At 32.7% G+C, this 21,281-nt stretch overlaps 1 protein-coding gene across 2 annotated transcripts; it reads left to right on the forward strand.

Annotated features, from left to right (window-relative positions):
• The first annotated feature begins 7 nt into the window (after positions 1 to 7).
• On the forward strand, positions 8 to 18,075 carry LOC127737663 (DNA-directed RNA polymerases I and III subunit RPAC1-like). 2 transcript variants are annotated; one of them, XM_052248525.1, is made up of 12 exons: positions 8 to 175; positions 5,082 to 5,123; positions 5,699 to 5,770; positions 6,364 to 6,471; positions 7,186 to 7,318; positions 8,299 to 8,415; positions 10,282 to 10,331; positions 13,374 to 13,439; positions 14,325 to 14,391; positions 14,885 to 15,007; positions 15,579 to 15,695; positions 17,936 to 18,075. In XM_052248525.1, exons 1-12 carry the CDS (start codon positions 113 to 115, stop codon positions 18,058 to 18,060), a joined length of 1,083 nt encoding a protein of 360 aa, XP_052104485.1. In that variant the 5' UTR covers positions 8 to 112; the 3' UTR covers positions 18,061 to 18,075. The 2 variants fall into 2 exon arrangements, with proteins under 2 accessions (XP_052104485.1, XP_052104486.1); XM_052248526.1 differs by lacking the exon at positions 5,082 to 5,123.
• The last annotated feature ends 3,206 nt before the right edge of the window (positions 18,076 to 21,281 follow it).

Genomic DNA, 21,281 nt, shown 5'->3' on the forward strand with positions numbered 1-21,281 from the left:
CTAGGTTGCTTCTAAGCGTTCAGACGATCTTTGTTAAGTAGCACATGGACTGAGCTGTTTACAAACATCATGACATGCATGTAGCTTAGAAAAAAATATAAATTTGTCTGTCATGTCAGACCTTATAGATGACGTCAGGAGGAAAGTTACTCTGCGTGAGCATGGTGTAGAAAATGTATGTTTTTATTCAGCATTTTTTAAGGAACTTAGGTTGTAAGCTTCTGTTATCTAATCTTATATAAAAAAAAGACTAAAAGATACCTATGTTGAAATCAAAAGAAAAACAACAGTCTATAACCTGAGACTACTATAACACATAGTAGTCTCAGCTTTAACAAAACAGTACATAGAAAACTTAACCTCACATACAAGTCAGACCTAGGTGCTCTGGAAGAGCTGGGACTATTATACTAACTATTAGTATAATAGTCCCAGGGAAGAGTTACTAATTCCTTCTGAGTTTGGAAAGATTTTCTGGTTTCTGTATCCTTCATCCAGTGGAACTTATATCACAGGAAATATGTTCTGGGAGAACTTTTTTCACAGGTAATTTCTATATAATTTGTTCCATCTCTATAAAATAAGTTCCACACTTTACCTGGTGAAATAAGTACCAGTTTGGTGAAATTAGTTCCTTACCTAGTGAAATAAGTTCCAGGTTTATGAAATTTGTTCCTTACCTGGTGAAATAAGTTCTGAGTTTGTGAGATTTGTTCCTCACCTGGTGAAATAAGTTCCTTGTCTGTGAAATATGTTCCACTGGTCAAACAAGTTATCTTATATACTGAGCATTTGTCATCAGTGAGTTTAAAGTTATCATTCAAGTGCATTATAAAAATAAGTATTATATTAATAATATAATAGATAAAAAGTGTAAATCATCCAGTTTGGATCCTATAGAGTATACCAAATGTTTAATTATATACTCTGTAAAAAATATCTAAATGACACTTTTGAACCAGAAAAGATTAGAATAAGAAAAATCATTCAGAAAAAGTATAGTTTAAGAGGAACATATGTACTAATTTGAAAAGGACAAAGTGACTTGATCATTTATAAATATCAAAAGACATGTAGAAAAAAAAGACACACTCTTTTGAAACCGTGCCATGTCCTAAGTACATGTATGACTATAACACGGGGCCATGACAGTTAACAGGAACCAAGGAGGAATACTGCATAAAACATAAATACAAATTATGATACATTACCACCACTTTTATTTCTTATCTTCATCCTATAGTTACAGTCATGCCTTCAATTGCAAATGTATCCCATGCAAGTACACTCAGTACAGCATGTAGCTTGCATTATAATTTAAGTGTAACAAGAAAATGTTTCGGTGTGCTATAATGATTAAGCGGAACTTATTCATTAGTTTCTATGAAATATTTACATGTTCGTTTAAAACTAATGTCACAGGAACTTATTTAAAACTTTTTAATATTAATTGAAACAAAATTCATGGAGCTATGATTTTTGTTCCGTAACTTATTTCACATTTGGCCAAAAAATTAGTTCCAGAACAAATTTTACAGTGCTGGAACATATTTTCTGTGATATAAATTCCGGTGGAACATATTTCCTATGAAATTTGTTCCGGCGGAACAAATGTCACGCCGGAACAAATTTTTTGTTACAAGAGCACCTATTGATGGTGTTGGAGAGATGTTCTGAAGCTCTCAACTGACTTGGCGCACACTATATCTTATTCTTGCTGGTTCCAATGGATCACAGTCTTAACGAAGAATGAGTTCTTAAATTGTTCGGTTTTGCAATTTGTTGTATCAATTGCCTTTGAGTTGTTCTTGACCAAGTTGTGAACTATATTAGTACTTTCAAAGTCTTCAAAGCATTTGGGTTTACCAGTCTTTGACTCTTTCTTCTGGACTTCAGGTTTTCTAGTTCCAGGACGGTAAGCATTTTGGTGACAGATCGTTCTTCTCTAGGTTATATATCGTTGAAAATATTTTTCCTTCTTCTCTAGATTTTATATCGTTTAAATCATTTTTTGTTGACTCCCATTTCGCAAACATACATTGTGATGATCTTTCTGTTTCTAAATTTGGTTCTAATATTATATGGATGTACAGAATCCATTTTTAATTGGGTTTTCAAAGTTAAAAAAAAGTTATTAATTTGGTTAAGTATGGCGGGTGGGTGGCTGCCAACAGTTTCTGTGCAATAAATTATGAACCGTACAACCAATGCTTTTCAAATTTTAATATGTTGATACTGATGACAAAATGGAGGTCAAGTTCAATATTGAAGATTTTCATTAAGTTTTACCGTTCAGGAGTTATGGTCCTTGATCTACTGGAAAAGGGTCCTTTATTTTGTTTCCTTGCAATTACTTATATGAAACTTGACCAATGCTTTTAGAATTTTAATATGTTGCTACTGATGAAAAAATGGAGCTTAAATTTGATATTGTTGATTTTGACCTATGCTGTTAATGAGTTAATGGTTCTTGACAGATTGAAAATAGCATTTTATGTCCTTTCTGTGCAATTTCTTATGTACTTTTCAAACAATGCTCATAAAAATTTAATATGCCAATACTGATGAAAAAATGGTGGTCAAGTTTGAAATTAGAGATTTTCAATTTTGCCATTCCTTGTTTCAATATACAATTGAAAATTATGTTATATAAAGGTAAAAAGAATCTTAACGTTTTATGTTTTGGTAAAAACCCAGTCCAAGAATAATCTAGGCACGTCACAACATGCTTTTGAATTCTAGTGCATACATGTACTTGAGTGAAAACTCAACAGTCATGACAAAGCGGTAACAGTGAAAATTGTTAGTACAAAATATATCACAAGGGTATCTATGTCTGGCATATATCCGTTGTCATGATCTCATTTTCATAGTTCAATACTGCTTAGAATTAAAACTATTTTATTTCAGTCTTTATGGGTCATATGATAACAATATTTGGTATACATTGAATCTTTGCTATACATGTACATGTATATATCTGTTAGATACATGTAGGTTTCTATTGACCATGAACCCATTTTCATGGTTCATTGGCCAATGTTAAGTTTATTTTAGTTAGTGTTTTTCAGATATTATAGGTTATATATCAACTATAATTGGTGTACATTGTATAGAATAATTGCAAGGTGTACTTTACGATTTGATAGGGTTCTTCTGAGTTCTGACCATGCATTATTTTAATTGGCCATTGGTCAATGATAAGTTTTCATGCTAAGGTCAGTTCTCAATTGTTTTAATATCATGATTACATAATGTTTTCTGGTATGTGTGTCTGTCTGTCTGTTTATCCATCCTTCAGTGCAGTATCAGATTTAAGTTTTTGGTCAAGAAAGTTTACAATGAAGTTGTGGTCATATCAATTTCAAACTTGGTACACATGTTTATAATGATGGGAACTTTTGAAAGCAATTATCAGGGCTCACACTACTTTTAGAATCATAGGGAGAAGTGACTTCTCTTTTTGAAACTGATAAGGTAGTTCTTCTTTTTCTTCTTCTTCTTCTTCTTCTTCTTCTTCTTCTTCTTCTTCTTCTTCTTCTTCTTCTTCTTCTTCTTCTTCTTCTTCTTCTTCTTCTTCTTCTTCTTCTTCTTCTTCTTCTTCTTCTTCTTCTTCTTCTTCTTCTTCTTCTTCTTCTTCTTCTTCTTCTTCTTCTGCCACTTTTAAATTTGAACTTGTCAGCACCCGTTCTCCAAAACACAATATGTTAGACTAACATGTCTAGTGGTGCAATCAGGGTTTTGTTTGTGTAATGTAATTGGGTTTATAAAGGTGTACTTTGAGGAGCAAAATGGAAGGACTCTATGGGATTTAATTTTTAGTCCCCAGGGGTAACCCCCACCCCCCCCCCCCCTTGCCATTTGAGAAAGTTTTAATATCTAGTAAGTGGTCAAGATCCCCATCCCTAAACCATATATATTTTGGCTTGTCATGATAAAGCACATCAAATGAAATACAGGGTTAGTCCCCAGGGTTCACCCCACCCCTTGCCATTTGAAAAGTTCTAATATCTTGTAAGTGGTCAAGATCCCCACCCCTAAACCATATATATGCTGGTTTATCATGCCAAGATGATTTAAATGATATACATGGTAACTTGGTAAGACCCAAGGGGTCATCCCCACCCCCTGTCATTTGAATATGTTCAAATATCTTGTTAATGGTCGAGATCCCCACCCCTAAACCATATATATTCCTGTCGTCTTGTCATGAAGATTTGAATGATATAAATAAGAGGTCCCCAGCGGTTCACCCAACCCCAATGTTCTAATATCTTGTAAATGGTCGAGATCCCCACCCCTAAACCATATATATTCCTGTTCGTCATTTCTCAAAGATTTGAATGATATGTAGGGTCAGTCCCCAGGGGTTCCCCCCACCCCAAATGTTCTAATATCTTGTAAATGGTCAAGATCCCCACCCCTAAACCATATATATACCTGTTCGTCATTTCACGAAGATTTGAATGATATACAGGGTCAGTCCCAAGGCGTCACTAATACATATCACTTTACTTGACCAAACCAGTTTTTACTGGACTTTGTCCAATGTCAGGTGACCCTGGGAATGACGAGTTATGGGAGCTTTGTTTGGGAGACATCATAACAGCATCCTGTTACAATCATTTCTTGTTAAGATATTGGTTTTGAGAAGGACATTTTTTTTTTTATGTTTCTAAGGAAATAAGTTTTTGTAATGTGACATCTAGGTTGAACAGTTCTTAATCCTGACCATAAGAAATATGATTTAATTTTCAAACAGAATAAAAATTTAAAGTATATTACAGGGTACTAGTGATTTGGGATAATGATTCATGGTAATAATTGGTTTATTAAAAATATAGAATTAAAGCATAACTTCCTGTAAGTTATGAAAATTGAATGTATGTGTCTACAAGTTGACCTTAGATCAATTTGGCTATATTTTAGGTCCTTTTTGCTCATATTGCTCTTCAGCTGTTTCGGTTTTAACTTTTATACATCCTTGGCTTTCAAATATTCGGCTTTGAGTGTTCCTGATGAAAGTAAATCCAGAGTGCTTTGGATGCATGAAATTTATAATGTGTTTTCATTTTTTACAGCACTGGGTCGATAACACTGCTGGTGGACTATCAGTCCCTAAGGTATCATCAGCTCAGTAGTCAATACTTAGGCATGATTTATAACAAACCTTTCTAAGATTGTCCGTTTATAAATTATGAAGAAACTGTGGTTTCAACTCCCTCAGGCAAAGTTGGTCTTAGATGAATTTGGGTATTTTTTAGGTCCTTTTTGGTCATACTGCTCTTCAGCTGTTTCGGTTCTTATACATCCTTGGCTTTCAAATACTCGGCTTTGAGCATTCCTGATGAAGGTAAATCCAGAAAAGCGCTTCAAATGCATGAAATTTATAACGTGTTGTTTTTCACATTTTTATGAACATTTAATTATATTTGTAGACACATAGCTCTGACTTTCCTGTAAGTTATGAACATTTAATTATATTTTTAGACACATAGCTCTGACTTTCCTGTAAGTTATGAACATTGATTTATATTTTTAGACACATAGCTCTGACTTTCCTGTAAGTTATGAACATTGAATTATATTTGTAGACACATAGCTCAGACTTTCCTGTAAGTTATGAACATTTAATTATATTTGTAGACACATAGCTCTGACTTTCCTGTAAGTTATGAACATTGAATTATATTTGTAGACACATAGCTCTGACTTTCCTGGAAATTATGAAGATTATGATGATTCCTGGAGTCAGAAAAAATTTGAAAAGGTTAGATTTTTATTACCATGATTACATATATAATATTTTCTAAAAAAACGATATTTTAGATTTTTGCAGAAGGTTCAAAAGTGACTGTTTTTAAGAAATGACGAAAACACTTTACTGCAGGTTTTCATTTTTAAATTTACCTTTTAAACTTGAAATGATAATTCTGTATTTTATTGGATTGCAAAGTATTTATAAATTAATTTTTAAAACTTTTTTAAATAATAGTAAAGCAAATTAAAGATACCTAACTAATGGAACAATACATTATTCATGTTATTATAGTAAAGCAAAGACACTTAACTGATGAAACAATACATTATAATAGTAAAGCAAAGACACTTAACTGATGAAACAATACATTATAATAGTAAAGCAAAGACACTTAACTGATGGAACAATACATTATAATAGTAAAGCAAAGACACTTAACTGATGGAACAATTCATTATAATAGTAAAACAAAGACACTTAACTGATTGAACAATACATTGTACATGTAATAGTAAAGAAAGACACTTAACTGATGGAACAATACATTGTACATGTAGTTTATTGGAACAAAGTTGTAGTTATAAACCATTATACTTTTTTAGAAGTTCAGAATTGATATGGTAAAGATGAGCCATGATGAACTGGAATTTGACATGGTAGGAGTGGATGCTTCTATAGCCAATGCATTTAGAAGGATTCTTCTTTCAGAAGTAAGTAAAAGATAGCAGGTTACACCCAAACTCACACAAGTGTTGACATGGTAGGAGTTGATGCTTCTATAGCCAAAGTATTTAGAAGTAAATAAAACAAAGCCGGTTTCTATTCAATTGAAAGTTTTATTTAAAGTCATTATTCCTTAAACAAGTGAGCTTTTCAAGTCGACTAAGTGATCACACCCAAACTCAACAAAGTGTTTTTATACGCCCGTTTACGGAACGTATTATGGTATACCGTTGTCCCTCTGTCCCTCCGTTGTCAACATGTTCGACAATAACTCAAAAACGCTTAAACCAATTTGCATGAAACTTTAGTGAATTGTTTATATCTATTGACGTGAGCTCCCTTTCAATTTTTATAAAATTTAGATTTTACGTTTCCGAGTTGTGAGGTTTTATTCATTAAAAAAGGGGGATTTTCCAAGTTTTCAGACAATAGCTCAAAAATGCTTTGAGCCGTTTTCATGAAACTTTGGTGAGTGGTTTATATCTATAAAAATAATCTCCCTTTAGTTTTTTTATAAATTTCTGATATGACATTGAGGAGTTATGGATATTTATTCTTTGAAAAAGCGATGGGCATATCATGCACTCATGGCGCAGCTCTTTATCTAATATTCTTGCTACTGGTCAGATCATTTTAGTTTTATACAGCTATTATTAGAGATATTTGTTATGGATTGACATTACCATTGTTTATCATCTTAGGTACCCACAATGGCCATTGAAAAAGTATTCATTTACAATAATACCTCTATTATACAAGATGAAGTATTAGCACACAGACTGGGATTGATACCTATTAAAGCTGATCCAAGACTGTTTGAGTATCGACAGGAAGGTATGAATAGGAAGTTATGTTTATAATCTGAGAAGTTTTTATAGCAAAAAGTTAGGTGACTGTGGCATGACTTGTAACAAAACAATGTTCTCAACATAAAAGTCAGAGTAAGAGATATATTGTATTTTATTTTTGGAGATGTCATATAAATGTATGACTGATTTCAGTTTTTTCAACTCAGATATTCTGGATTAACCATCTTGGAAATCATGAGTTGCACAGAGTTGAAATGAACTGATATTTTTCACCAATAAAATAAAGACAGACACCAGTAAAGCTTTAAATCAGGGTTCTTGCTAAGGATTTTTGAAGGCGAGTCCAGGGACTCGTCATTTTTGGCCATGGCGAATCCAACAGTAAGAATCCATATGATTTATTATTTCAGTCTCCCTGACAAAATAGAGCAAGGTAATGACACAAAATTTAAATTCTTTTTAAACTTTTGCCATAAAATGTTGATTTGTTTGCTCAGTTTAATGCAACATTTTACAATCTTAATGCATCTTTGGACTCACCAGTTTTGAAAATGATTGAGTCCAGACAGATTTTCATGAGTCCAAGACTCATGGACTAGCTTTGGTGAGAACCCTGTAAATAGAAGCTATGTGAATGAAATAAACTGAACAAGTTTTGTTTTACTTTGGCTTTAATAATATAAATAAAACTTCAGCTAAAATAAGGTCACAAATTGTGTACAGAAACAACAAATCATTATTTGACGACCCTTGGTGTAAAACATTTATACCCTTTTTTCCAACAAAGTTTACTCATCAAAGCAATCTTAAAGGTAGCTATTTAATTAATTAAGTATATCATTAGTTGTGCCTTCAAAGAAAACCAGTAAATATGGATATGGGTTGTACAAACAATATGTAGTAAAGAAAAATATTCAGGACTTATAGCCAAATAAATCCATCAACATATCAACAATAGAACTATGTTATATTTATCTCAGAAAAAATAATATTTTACTTTTTGAGGTGATACAGAAGGAACAGCTGGTGATACATTAGAATTTCAGTTGAAGGTCAAATGTACAAAGTGTTTGAAGGTTGCAGATACAACAGATCCTGATGATCTGTATAAAGACCATAAAGGTATATTGGTTTCTGGATTTTAATTTTATTGCACAAAGTTCAGAAATAATTGTTTAACTAATCAAGAAAATTTGTCCAAATTCAACTGAATTTTTGACATCATAAATCAATGTCCTTTTAAAACTCTGGTAAATACCCCAAAAACATTGAGTGACTTAATATCACATTTAAACTGATCCACACTTATTCTGATGTAACTAGAATATTTTTGGCTCAATTACACCATGCGTTAAATGAAATAACATAATAAAGAAAAATACTGTCTGAACCAGGTAAGGAAGTATTGACCTAGTAAAAACCCATCTTCGCTAGCCAAGGGTTATGATCCACTTCCCTCCTCTCCACCCTTGGCAGGTTAAGCCAACATTTGTGATAACAATGTTGCGCCATCTATCGGTAGATTAAAGTCATGCCCATTCCTAATACATTATTCTTGACCAATGGTAGCACTTGAACTCTTCAATTTGGAGGTAAAAACACGGTAGCGTCTAGATTCTACACACTTGGTAAAGCAGGAAACGAAAATATACGTTGACATTAATGCATTTGTGCAAGAAACATACACAGGAACTTCTATAAGTTGATTAAAAACATTCAAATTGTCACTAAATATAGTTGTGTGTTTAGGGATGTAAAGACTTGTTGCACAATAAGCATGTGGGAATTGTTTACATACACTTTCTACATTTACACGTGATCATGTTATAGGCGCTTTTTGATTGGATGCAGTGAGTTTCGACTGCAACCAATGAAAGTCATTACCTTGTGTCTCCGAAATTCTATCTCAATCCGACAAGGGTGGAGAGGAGGGAAGTGGATTGTAACCCTTGGCTAGCGAAGATGGTAAAAACCATGACTTTTGTCAAATTTTCCTAGGTTTCTTTGAAAGAGAATGATTTTATATTTGGTATGCGGCTTCATAATGTTTGGTTGTAGCTAGTAAGCCATTTCTACATCTGCAGTGCGGACACTTCCTGTTTGTGGATAGTTTGGAATTTTACAACACTCTGACATTGTACATGGAAATTTTTTGTCAAAGTTTTCTTGGCTTCAATGAAAGGGAATGATCAGTTATGTTTCAGTAAACATGTTACCTGAATCAATTGCATGCAGCAATGCAGGTCCAGACCTGTGGCTCTTTTCACTAAATAATCTTACAACAATAATCGATCGCAAGTTATACTGAAATATGCATGACTTGCAAGTATCTTTACTCGTAAGATTTTTTGTGAAATAAGTCACTGGAATTGGTCTTGTTTTAACCACACCATACCTATAGATATAATTTGTAATTATTCTACTCTTTCAATCTTTCCACCAGTAATTTCGATCACTTTGATTTATCTGAAATTCTTTCCCTAATCACACTGTTTTGTAATTATTTATGCTTTATAGACGATATGTGATTTTCCTGTTTTCGTTTCCTATTGTCTTGATATTCAAATATCTTTAATATCTTTATTTTCCTGCCACTTTCTGAATTTACCAATGTGATGGCCTGAAAAACAAACCATGTCTAAAAGGTTGATTATTTAAAAAAAACTATTTATGACAGACCGCTTGGAGAGAATGTTGAAATATGCCAAAATTTATCCCTTAAACAATAGAGAAAAAAGTTATTCCAACTATATCTCATGGAGAAAACATTTCGGGATTCACATAAAAATTATTATTTTTGTATATATCAAGCCTTAGATTGTAAAATTTATAATTTTGTCTCAAGTGGAAAATTGCATTTCTAAATGATAAAAATATTGATTTATTGTTGATGTCAGTAAGAATATCATATCCACTAGCTACAAAACTTACTGTATTATGACTTATTGCCTACTAAAAATCTTATATTTGCTGTTTATGATATTTTAGTGACAACAAAACATTTGAAGTGGGTTCCAATAGGAAATCAAGCTGAAATAGTAAGTTTTTTGTTCTGTTAAAATCCTCTTATAGTTTAAGGTTACAAGAGCGCAATTATTCGTAATGCATTTTCCATAGGGTACCACTGGTGTTCCGTATTTTTTCCCTCGAAGACTACACAAAATAGGGCAAAAAGGGGAACAGTTCCTGTTACTAGAAATGCCAGTGTTGCATTACAACCAAAAAAATATACATGGTCATGTGGCAAAAATAGACTTAAAATGCAGTTGAAAAAGATCGTCTATTTTTTTCGCTTAATGAAAAAGGCATATTTTTAATGGCTCCGACGTGCAGAAATGGAAGATATTTTCTATACTTTGTAAAATGTGAATATGATTTTCTGCATTTTTTAAACCTAATTGGATAAGCTTTCGATTAAATGTAATTCCAATCCTGTATCATCCAATCAGAAGCCGTATAGGATTCTATTCTGAGTACCATCTTGGGGTAAAAAACTTGCCGGTAAAATGTAAACAAATAATTGCGCTCTTGTTACCTATAGATTTAGAGTGCTAGATTTATTGACATCAGTATCAAAAGTTTATGTTTAAATTGTTATTTGGTGTGAAAAATTCAACACAGTACTTCAAGTAACTAATCTTATAAGCGTTTACACATTGTAATTTAATGGTCAATAGTTACATGGTTGGAAGTAGTGTATCTGGCCACTTGTTGTTTGACTATTTAATATGATAAAGAACATGCATAAAACTTTGATTGATAAAGTTTAATCTGACATGGAAGTATTATATTTTTGAAAAAAGCATGATTTATATTTTTTGGCAAATTATTAAAAAAAATTCTGAGTAATCTCCCCTAAATGGCTTAGTTGAAAAAAGAAATTTATTCATTCAAAAGTGTTCTGTCTTTTATAATTAATTTTTTTGAAATAATTTGCTAAAACGTAGTTTTTATCATGCTTTCTTCACAAATAAAACAAAATGTATGGGTTACAGATTATTTTCAAGCTGTAGGTTGTGCAAAATTATAAGATTTTGTATGGATTATACATTGAATAACCAATTTTGGGTGATAGAAAAGGGGAACAATTCTTTTCTGAAAATGATGATAAAAATTAAGGCCACAGGACATTTTTCTCTTGCTTAATTTTAAAAACAGAATTGAATCAATCAAAAAAAATTGTATTTGTATAAACAGGTGAAATGATAAGATAAAACACATAATGTTCTTCAACTTGATGAAAAGTCTTACAAATGAATAACTTCCATCTCTCAAACTGTGCATATTTTTATTAAAAGATCTAGACCGATTGGTTTCTGCTATTTTACAATCCAAGATGGCAGAAGACACCTGATCTACCTCAACATAGGTCGAAATTCAAATTTGACAATTTTGAATAAATTACTCATAATTAAAAACTTTACACTAAGTAATTTTATTATGCTTCAAATAAAGCTTTGAAATCTTACAATCCATAAATAAGAAGAAAAGTTCTGACATAGAACATTTCTCAGCAATAAAGTTTATCGACAGATTGTAGATATTCCTATGGGCACCAGTTGTGCCCCTTTAATAGCAGACTTGTTCCTATACTATTATGAATCACTGTTTATGGCCAAACTCAGTAACGAACCATCTAAATTCCATTTAATTGATAAATTCAACAACACTTACCGTTATCTTGATGATATTTTTTCGTTGAATAATTAAGAATTCTCTAAATATACTGCGGAAATTTACCCAAAGGAACTTACTTTAAATAGATCAAAATATTAACAGCGATAACTGTCCTTTCCTATATCTAAATATTTCAGCATTTCACCAGAAACTCTACACAAAAATTTACGACAAAAGGGATGATTTTTCTTTCCCTATTGTTAATTTTCCTTTTTTGGACGGTGATGTTCTTTTGGCACCGTCTTACAGTGATTTTATATCCCAACTCATTCGCTATGCTCATGTCTGTTGTGATGTTTTGGATTCAAATGAGTGTAATCTATGTAGTTCTAGTAAATTATTAAGTCTGGGATTCTGTTACCACAAATTACTTAAAAACCTTTACTAAATTCTTCCATAGATACAAATATTTGGTTTGCAAGTTTGGCTGTACCTGTAGAAAACTTATTTCAAACGGAATAACATATCCTAAATTTTACAGTGATGTTGTTAACCGAGCCCTGAAATTTAGATAGGATCCGGGTAAACTTATCAATCCTTTAAATAAAGTTATTATAAAAGGTTACCTATTCAACACTGTAACAAAATCTTTGAATATTGTTTTTATTGGTATAGCACATTCCTTATGTACCTGTCCAAGTCGGGGGCCTGTAGTTCAGTGGTTGTCGTTTGTTCATGTCTGTCATATTTGTTTTTCGTAAATATTTTTGTTATAAATTAGGACGTTAGTTTTCTCGTTTGAATTGTTTCATATTTTTCATGTCGGGGCCTTTTACTATACGGTATGGGTTTTTCTCATTGTTGAAGGCCATATGGTTGCCTATAACTGCTTACATCCACTTCATTTGAGCTTTGGTGGATAGTTGTCTCATTGTCAATCATACCACATCTCCTTATTTTTATACTCATCTGTTAATTTAGTTGGTATGGTCATTAGGAATGTTAAAAATACCCAAATCTGAAGTTTCTGCTCTGCTTGAAGGAAATCATATGAAATTTGACTTAGACAACTCTTTTTTGGTTTTCAAAGTATGGAATGCCTATAATGATGTGGGAAATTGCTAGTATGTAAAAAATAATCATACAGTAAGGAAATGATAGGAGCAACTAAAAAGTTTCACTTTGTGAGCTCAGATCTTATACTAAGGGACCTACAATCATATAAATTAGTATGCATCAGGTAATAGTAGCAGCATCCTACAGCAACTTTTTCAGCTAAACCAAATAAAACTTGAATCAAGTCAACTGTGTTTTAATGTTGCTACCAAATTACTTCGGAGATCACAACTATTTTACTTATTATGATTGAGCTAATATTATGCATATATGCTAATGCTAGTTGAGCAATGCAAGTATTTTTGATATATAGATATGAATGCCATTGCACAGAACCTTTGTTTCAGTTCAAAGAAGGTGAAATCAGACCAGTCCATGATGATATTCTGATAGCAAAGTTAAGACCAGGGCAGGTAAGTATTATACCTATGTAGCAAAGATTTGGGAACTAATTTCCTTTAAAATGAGATGTGGAGCTCATATGTCAACGAGATAGGAACCCAACAACAAAAGTAACCAAAAGACATCCAGAGGGCAACAAGCAGTCTTTAGCAGCAGAAAGGTGACCATACATCCCAATGTATAAAAGTTGTGAATAGATTTAACTGAAGTCGTTAAAGATAAAGTCTTCATTAACAAGTTTCCAAAGTATGATAAAAAAAAAAATAATTTGTGGAATTTACGTGCCATATAAAGCTTTTAACATGCAGTCTACTCTGAATTTAAATTAAATTTCATATATATCCAGTACGATACTACAATAACCGGTAAATGACTTTGCATTAATTGGACCATAGAAGAAACAAAATAATTGTTGAGAGATGTTTAAACCTTTGTGGCAGAAAATACTTGATACTCTTGATGAATTTAGAAGGAAAGCAGTCAATTTTATTTTTTTACAAAATCCTGAGTCATTTGTACAGCTAACCTTACCAAAGACTTCCAGCTTACTGACCAAAGTCTTAAAGCCTATCTGTCTAATCAAAGACTAAGCTAACCTAAACAGAGACTTTCAGCCTACCTGATCCCAGACTTTTAGTTTACCTGACCAAAGACTTTCAGCCTACTTTGACAATGACTTTTAGCTTTGGAACTGAGACTTTCATTTTACCTGACCAAAAACATTTAGCTTATCTAACAAAAGTATTTCAGCCTACCTGATTAAAGAATCTTAGGTTTATACCAGACCAAAGACTTTCTGCTTATGCGATCTAAGACTTTGAGCAAACATGACCAAATACTTTGAATTTTGTTTAGTTCCTTAATGCCATCCAGTAATTTTCTCTCTCTCACTTTAGGAGTTAGACATTAGAATGCATTGTGTCAAAGGTATAGGCAAAGATCATGCAAAGTTCTCACCAGTAGGTAAGTTAGTTTTAGAAAGCATATATGTATATTATCATATGACTTTAAAAATTCTCTTTTCTCATTGGCTAAAAGCACATGGAGTCTTCTTTGATATGTCATTATGTTCTTTGCTGGAAAAATCTTGAGAGGTAAATATAAGATTTGGAACAGCTAACGTGTACCTAAATAGAGATATTCCAAGGTTTATGGCGTAGTGCAAAATTGATTCTCGTTTTTTCTTTTCTTGTTTTCGGTGTAATTTTTTTATTCTTCTTGGTTTCGATATATTTTTTTTAGTAATCTTTATAAAATATTTCAACTTATAAAAGTGAGCAATTTCAAAAGCACATGATATATTTTAATAGTATAAAACAAGGAGCAGTTTTAAAAGTATCTTGAGCAAATACTAGAAAATTGGAGAAGGATAAAATGTCGTATAATAAAACAATTGTTGACTTTTGATATCAGTTCACTTGATATAGAATATAATGATTTTATCTGTTTTCTTCAGCAACAGCATCATATAGACTCCTACCAGAAATAACATTACTACAAACAGTAGAGGGCTCTCAAGCAGAAAAATTGCAGAAATGTTTCTCCCCTGGTGTCATTGAAATAGATAAAGTCAAGGGAGGTATGGTAAAAATAAGTTATGAGCAGTTCATATTAAGTAGGATAGACTCTAAAACTAAAATAAAATTTATTTTACTCAATAATTATAATTGTCAACATTGTCAAAGTCTGGTTTATAATATTATTTATGCTGTTTGTGTGTCCAAAAGTAAATACTTTGGTTCCCAGACAAATTCTGTTGAGTCAAGAACAATATCTTTACCAAATCTGGTTTAAAAATGCACCATGAGGCATGGTTAGTCCCAATTGATTTTGATAACACTAGGTCAAAGGTTAGAATTATCTTGACTATTAAGGGTTCATCGCAGATGTGATTTGATGTTTTGATAAACAAGAAGTCGTGTAATTATTAAACGATGTTTGCATAAGAGAATTGAGCTTGATGTACAGATTTAGGACTGAAGACCATGCTGTTTTAACCAAATGATAATGATGTATAACTAAAGCTTTTATCTTACAAATCATGCCACAAGACAAGCCCCAAAATATTTGCTAGTTACTGTGACATTTTATAGTTGTATTGAAAAGCACCTATATTTAACTAGTTTTTAAGATAGATAGTACTGTTTTAGGAAGGAAGAAGGCTCGAGTAGCAAATTCCAGAAAAGACACATGTAGCCGTGAAGTCTTTCGTCATGAAGATCTGAAAGATACAGTCAAGTTAGAAAGAATAAGGGATCACTTTATATGTAAGTAAATCATTCAGACCTATAGTGGTATAGTTTCTCCCATATAAATCCGGCTGTGATGGCTATAATATGATTTGCAACACCATGTTGCAGGGGAAATAGCATCCTACTTTCATTAAATCTTTCACATGTATAATTCTTGCCTGATTTTTATGAAATTTATATCAAAAGTTTATATCAGCAATGTCTGGGAAGAAGTAGAAAATCAACTATTTAAATTTCCCTGGAAATTTAAATTTTATAGGTACAGATGTAATGTGCTCTGAAATTGGTATTGTTCATTATTATTTATTAGTTGATGTTGTTTTTAAGATATCCCTTGTGTCACAAACTTTTGCTCTTATGTCGCATGTAGTCTTTCCATCAATTTTTGTCATGCCAAAAGAGAGACATAGGTATGCTGTTTCCAGCATCGTCAGTGTCAACAGTGTATTAGTTTGTGATTAGGTCTAGTTTATGGTGAAACATTAGTGGTAGCTAGGTCAATGACATTTGGTATGCAGTTGTATTAGCATTGGCATATCTCATTTCCATGGAGATTATTTGGCCCTGCCCCTCAGTCATGGTCTTTTGACATGAAACTTTTGCTTATTTTACATGTATTATTTGTGATTAGGTCAGTTTATGGGGAACCACTAGTGGTAGGTCAATGATATTTGGTATGCAAGTGTATTGGCATTTGCAAGTCTCATTTCCATGGAGAATATTTGGTCCTTACCTCTCAGTCATGGTCTATTGACTTTGAAACTTTTGCTTAGTTTACATGTATTAGTTTGTGATTAGGTCAGTTTAAGGGGAACCATTAGTCGTAGGTCAATGATAATTGGTATGCAGATGTATTGGCATTTGCAAGTCTCATTTCCATAGAGATTATATAGCCCCACCCCTCATCATGGTTCATCAACTTTGAAACTTTTACATAGTTTACAAGTTAATATTTGTGTTTAGGTTTGTTTAAAGGGAACAACTTATGATAAGTCAATGCTATTTGGTATGCAATTATATGAGCATTGGTACATTTCATTTCCATGGAGATTGTTTAGCCCTGTACCTTCAGTCATGGTTCATTGACATTGAATATTTGCACAATTTACATGTAAAAGTATTGCTATTTTAATTTCAACATTTGCATTATCAAAATAACGAAAAGGCGAGACATATCTCTGTGTGAACAGTTTATTACTCATACTTTCCATGCCTGAGGCTGTTTGTATTTTAGAGAAAAAAGATACCAGTTACTGGTAGGACCAGTAAAATTGACTAGAAAATTTTGCATAGATAGCTAAGCTTTTGAAGGAGCACATATTTTGTTATATGTAATCCCTATAACCTCTTCCTGAAAATAATTCAGAAAAAATTACAAGCTAATATTTATACCCAGATTCTAAAGGAGAGGTTAGAGGTTGTACTGGTTTACCTCTGTCTATCTGTCCATCCATCTCATGAAATTTTCTTTTAATTTTTCTCAGACACTACAAATCAAAGCTTTCTAAAATGTGGTATCAAGCTTCAGCTGAGCATTCTTAACCATGGCATGCGTTTTATTGCTAATCAACTTCCTATTTACCAAATACTTATATATTCTTACATATAAAAGCAATGTCTGAAGTTTTATTGCCATTTCTCTGACAGGAACTACAAATCAAAGCTTAATGAAGTTAGTAACATGTATAAAGCTTCATACAAGCATGCTACACAGTGCTGCTATGTTTTTACATCCATAGCTCAATAACTTCATATTTTTCTGATACCTATAGCAAGAGTATCATTAGATTAGGAATATCCTGAATTAATTCCTGGTGTCAAATATATTCTTCTGCCTCCATTTTCAAAATGGACACTAAAATATTTAAAAAAACATTTGAAGTGCTAAATTTCAACACAATATATTATATCTAGGTAGAATATGCTATCATGAATTATGAATTAATTTCTGGTGTCAAATTTTATCTCCTATTTTCTAAATATGGTTGGCTGCAACTTTGAACATGGCATGGGTTTAAGATTGCAGTAGAATTCAATGGAAAATGTGTATTTTGTAAGGCACTTAATTTCAAGTTTCACTTGTAACCCAAAATTCCACAAAAAATAATAAACCAAAAACATGTATTTTGTTGTTAGCATCAGTATTAATTATTTGTTCTATGCCTACAACAAAAATGTGCAAGCCAGCCTTTTCTGACTTGTCAGTTTTCCAGTTCTAGAATAATTTTCCTAAACAATGTTATTTATTATTTCAGTTTCAGTGGAGTCTACAGGTGTTCTAAAACCAGATGTACTGGTATGTGAAGCTGTCCAAGTTCTGATGAAAAAATGTAGAACATTTCTTACTGAACTGAAAGAGACCACAGATAAACCTAAATAAACCATTGTTACAATACACAGTTGTCCACCATTTTTTTGACTGTCCATAATGTAATGGAAACTTAGACCACTGTCCAGCAGTAGATCTGTCTACAATTACAGTATGCTCATACAGTTTTAAACTTCCTAGGTGGTCTCATCACTCTCATGTTTGCTTGAAATAGAGGTCATGGGTTCAATCCTTTGTGAACTCCAAGCAAAGACTTTAAAACAAATGTTTGCTTCTTCTCTGCCAAGCACACAGCAGTTAAGAGTTAGAACAGACACTTGTTTTTTTGTAGTCCAAATAATATGTTAGGTGACTAAAATAACATGTCTCGTTCACGGCTGTTACCTCAAGCTTATCAACTCTCTAGGCTGTTACCTCAAGCTTATGTACTAGCAAATTCAAAATCTGGCTCCATAAAGCAGGATTCCTGTTGATATCTTGTTAGTATGGCCATGTCCTTTATATTCATTCATCTTTATATTTGTTGTACGCTTTTACTGTTAATTTAGGCTTTATATGAAAAAAATGCAAACAGAGTTTTTCTCCAGAATTTAATATAACACCAACTTTTTAGAAAATATTTAAATAAAACACCCCGGTATTCATATTTGTTTCTATGGCCACAAAGCAGTATTGAATTTGTGGTTCTTAAAGGGGAAAAAAGTTTAACCATATAGAGGTATTCCCGTAACAGTGTGGACAAAGGTAGTACTTTTGTTGTTAATAATTGAATCATTTACCTTTAACTTGTTTGTCATGGGCTATCGATAACAATGATTTTACGCTCACTCAGTCTGTCAGAGGACTTCCAGTGGGGATTTGAATAATCACTTGTTACACATTTAGATACATAAAATGAAAGTCTGTTCACAAAACTTAAAAGGAATTTGTTTGAAATATTCTTCATATCAGCACACACAACAGGTTCATTTTAGAGAATAATAAATGTTCAGAGCTAATATCATTCAATAATCGAAAAATACATTTACACATTTTGATTCTCATTGTAAAAACTTTAAGTCGATGGGGTTAATTCACAAAATATCTTTAGAGAAAAAATACTCCCACGTTGTGATCGTTTAAGAGTACCCTATCATTTATTCAATGCATAGGATTTGTTTGTGAAAAGAGTTCTGGACAATGAAAAAAAAATTGATTTTTTTATCTGGATATTTTTCATATGGATCATCGTTTGAATCATTCAGTCATATAGAGAACTTATATGATCAGTTTGCCTTGGATATGCAAGTACTACACAACTCAATTGCCTCTATTTATGTATATATCTATATGTATATCTAATTTAACCGTTACACGTGTGTGTGATCCTTTTTGTCTCTTTGGCCAAAGGTAGTTATAGTCATACTCTCAATTGCAGTACTTGTCGATATATCATTCTTGTATATCACGAATTTGGGTCTTTTACTTACAAAATTTATTTTCTTGTAATGTTTTTTATTGTTAAAGAATGAATGTTGCGTGTTTTGATACGCCCGTTTATGGGAATTATTATGGTATACCATTGTCCGTCCATCCGTCCGTCCGTCGTCAACATTTTGGACAATAACTCAAAAACGCTTCAACCAATTTGCATGAAACTTGTGATGAATTGTTTATATCTATTGACTAGAACTATCTTTCGTTTTTTATATGACCGCAAAAAAATTTTTGGGATCGTATAATGGTATGATGTTGTCGTCTGCGTTGTCGTCCGAAGACACATTGGTTTCCGGACAATAACTTTAGTTTAAGTGAATGGATCTCTATGAAGTTTTTTAAGAAGGTTCAATACCACAAAAGGAAGGTTAACTTGGGATTGATGTTGGGGATGATGGTCCCAACCGTTTAGAAATTAGGGGCCCAAAACAAGCATTTTTCTAGTTTCAGGATAATAACTTGTGTATAAGTATTTCGATTGCTCTGAAATTGTACCACAATGTTAAATAGCACAAGTGGAAGGTTGGGATTCATTTTAGGGGTTATGGGGCCAACAGTTTAGGAATTAAGGGCCAAAAACAAGCATTTTTCTAGTTTCCAGACAATAACTTGTGTGTAAGTGTATGGATCTCTCTGACATTGTACCACAAGGTTCCATATAACAAAGGGAAGGCTGTGATTGAGTTTGGGGTTAATTGCCCCAAACATGTAGGAATTAGGGGCCAAAAAAGGGCCAAAAACAAGCATTTTTCTAGTTTCCAGACAATAACTTGTGTGTAAGTGTATGGATCTCTTTGAAATTGTAGTACAATGTTCCATACTACAAAGGAAAGGCTGGGATTGAGTTTTGGGGTTATTGCTCCAAGGGGGGGGGGGGGTTCCAATTTTTTTAAGGGATTCATATTTTTTTTGTTAAAATTTTTCAAATTTCGAATTTTTGAAAAAGTTTCAAGAAGAAATCTTCAATCTGCAATAGATTTGTAAGATCTTTGAACACATTTATTTTGTGTCAGAAACCTATATTATGTCAAAAATTTGATCACAATCCAAATTCAGACATGCAGTATCAAGCTTGAATATTGTGTCCAAATTTGCCCAAACTGTTCAGGGTTTGACCTCTGCGGTCGTATGAGGCTGCGCTCAGCGAAGCATTTTGTTATAAATTTTCGATGGAACGTTTCCGAGTTATGGGCCTTTATTCATTAAAAAATGGGGATTTTCCAGTTTTCATACGACCGCAAAAAAATTTTGTGGTCGTATATTGGTATGACGTTGGCGTCGTCGTCTTCCGAAGACACATTGGTTTTCGCACTCTAACTTTAGTTTAAGTGAATGGATCTTTATGAAATTTTACCATAAGGTTCAATACCACAAAAGGAAGGTTGGGGGTTATGGTACCAACAGTTAAGGAATTAGGGGACAAAAATAAGCATTTTTGTAACTTCCAGACATAACTTGTGTGTTAGTGTATGGATCTCTCTGACATTGTACCACAAGGTTCAATATCACAAAGGGAATGCTGGGATTGATTTTGGGGGTAATTGTCTCAAAATTTTAGGAATTAGGGGCCAAAAAAGGGGCAAAAAACAAGCATTTTTTTAGTTTCATGACAATAGCTTGTGTGTAAGTGTATGGATCTTTATGAAATTGTACTACAAGGTTCCATATCACAAAGGGAGAGCTGGAATTGAGTTTGGGGGTAATTGCCCAAAATGTTTTGGTATCATAAAGGGGCCAAAAATAAGCATTTTTCTAGTTTCCAGACAATAACTTGTGTTCAAGTGTATGGATCTCTC

This window comes from Mytilus californianus, unplaced genomic scaffold (assembly GCF_021869535.1).
Source record: "Mytilus californianus isolate M0D057914Y unplaced genomic scaffold, xbMytCali1.0.p SCAF_4, whole genome shotgun sequence".
In the NCBI taxonomy this organism is placed as follows: Eukaryota; Metazoa; Mollusca; class Bivalvia; order Mytilida; family Mytilidae; genus Mytilus; species Mytilus californianus.